The 1732-nt window shown below is 42.4% G+C and overlaps 1 protein-coding gene across 1 annotated transcript in view; it reads right to left on the minus strand.

Annotated features, from left to right (window-relative positions):
* LOC109537468 (LIM domain only protein 3) overlaps window positions 1-1732 on the minus strand; it is a gene marked incomplete in the record, with an annotated part of 83888 nt that overhangs the window by 4747 nt on the left and 77409 nt on the right. Inside the window, 2 exon segments of the mRNA XM_048664927.1 lie at window positions 1009-1155; window positions 1215-1401. Coding sequence (XP_048520884.1) covers window positions 1032-1155; window positions 1215-1401 — 311 coding nt within the window.

The following is a 1732-nucleotide window of genomic DNA, read 5'->3' on the forward strand; positions in this document are numbered from 1 at the left end:
CAGTTTAATAACGCAATGTGTATTTGAAAAGTTTATCAGATCTACAGATGCACCCGCACTAAGAGAAAAATGTCGAATTCAAAGTGCATATGTGCATCCCATGCCTCAGGCGCGAAGAGGCCGGAGTGGGGGTCGCCGTGACCGAGAAAAATCGGTTCACCCTCCCATAAAAAGTTATCACTCCAAAAGTGGACAGACTCGATTGGCGCTGTTAAATTGTGATTTAATTAGAGCTCGTTAAATTATAGATACCTGACAATTAAGTGGCTTTGTGTAGCTGGGGCCATTGTCTCTCTAATTAGACAATCCGTTGTTTGAAAACGGGACGCAGCTAAAAATGGTAAGAGAGACTATAAAGTATACAAGGCAAACACGGCCTCATTAGACCGATCGCGGTGGTATTTTAACAATGGTTCTTTGAGTGGAGTTGGCGCATTGATCCGCCGAATTTGCTAATTGATTGGCCATAGATTTTTAGCCTGGCTTTTCGAATCACTTTTTCCAGCTTTCCTGCTTAATTAATACCTACGCCAATTCCGTATAGAGATCACGTAAAGTAAGCCAATTATTTTTGGTTAGTCGATCGTGAGCTGCATCCGGAAAATGACCAAAAATTTTAATTAGTCTGGTGGTGGGATAAAAATTGGTGAGGTCGCCCTCAACAATCCCTTTGAAGTCCGAAAAGTAATTACATTTTCAATCAAAGAGAAAATGGCTGCCGTGCCCGGAGTCCTTTACGCAGACAACCGATGCTTTAATTATACGAGATTAAATTTAATCCAAAATTAATTTAGTAAATTATATTACCCTAACCGGCATAATGGCAGGATGTGCCCGTCCCGGATCCCTCATCACTGGCCAAGGGTGTTTATTTCACAACTTTTAATCTACCTTACGAGTTTCAGCGGATTTTCAATACAAAATGACTGATAGTGTCCGGACAATTTTTATTAGTTTAACTCTTATTACATAATCGGTTGTATTAAAGTGAGAACAACTGAAAATTACCTCTATCGATGTTTGTGACGACTTCAGTCCCTACTTCTGCGCGGTCGGCCCACTTTGCCTTTTCTCACTGTCGGCGTCGCCACTGAACTTTTGAGCAATTTGTGCCAGTCTTGTTCACACACGAGGTTTCCTTGCAACATATAATACCTGGAAAAAACGCCATCATTGGCAAGAGGACATGTCTTGACATCAAAACAATGACTCACCTATCACCGGGAACCAGGGGCGACATGCATTTGCTGCAGACGAAACATTTGATGTGGAATATGTGAAGAGCAGCCGTGGGAGATGTGGGGTTGCTTCCAACTCCAGTCCGCATCACAAACTCGCTGGCGGGGATCATTTGACCACACGCCGAGCAGGCCCCCGAAGTGCCATATAATCTGCGGGTCCAATGAAAAGATGGAAACATCAAATTTCTACCTTCGACACATTTACAAAATTACATGGGAAACCAAAGCTTATTGTTTTACTAGAGGGCTGAGACCGCCCTGAGACTAATTGTTGGTGAAATAAAGTGGACACACTCTTAATGTATGAATAAAGTAGATTTCCGAACACGAAAACGATTCTGTATCATCAGCGATTTGACGAAAAACTAAAATAAGAGAGGTGGCGGTATAATGTTAAAACTTGGAACCGCGTTGCGCTACAACCGGCTGACCGTCAATAACGGGAAGCTTTGACGGTGAAAACAGGTATCTAGATTATCGGCTAGTTAGAA

Source organism: Dendroctonus ponderosae, unplaced genomic scaffold (genome assembly GCF_020466585.1).
Source record: "Dendroctonus ponderosae isolate FM_Combo_2020 unplaced genomic scaffold, Dpon_F_20191213v2 Dpon_F_20191213_3, whole genome shotgun sequence".
NCBI lineage: Eukaryota > Metazoa > Arthropoda > Insecta > Coleoptera > Curculionidae > Dendroctonus > Dendroctonus ponderosae.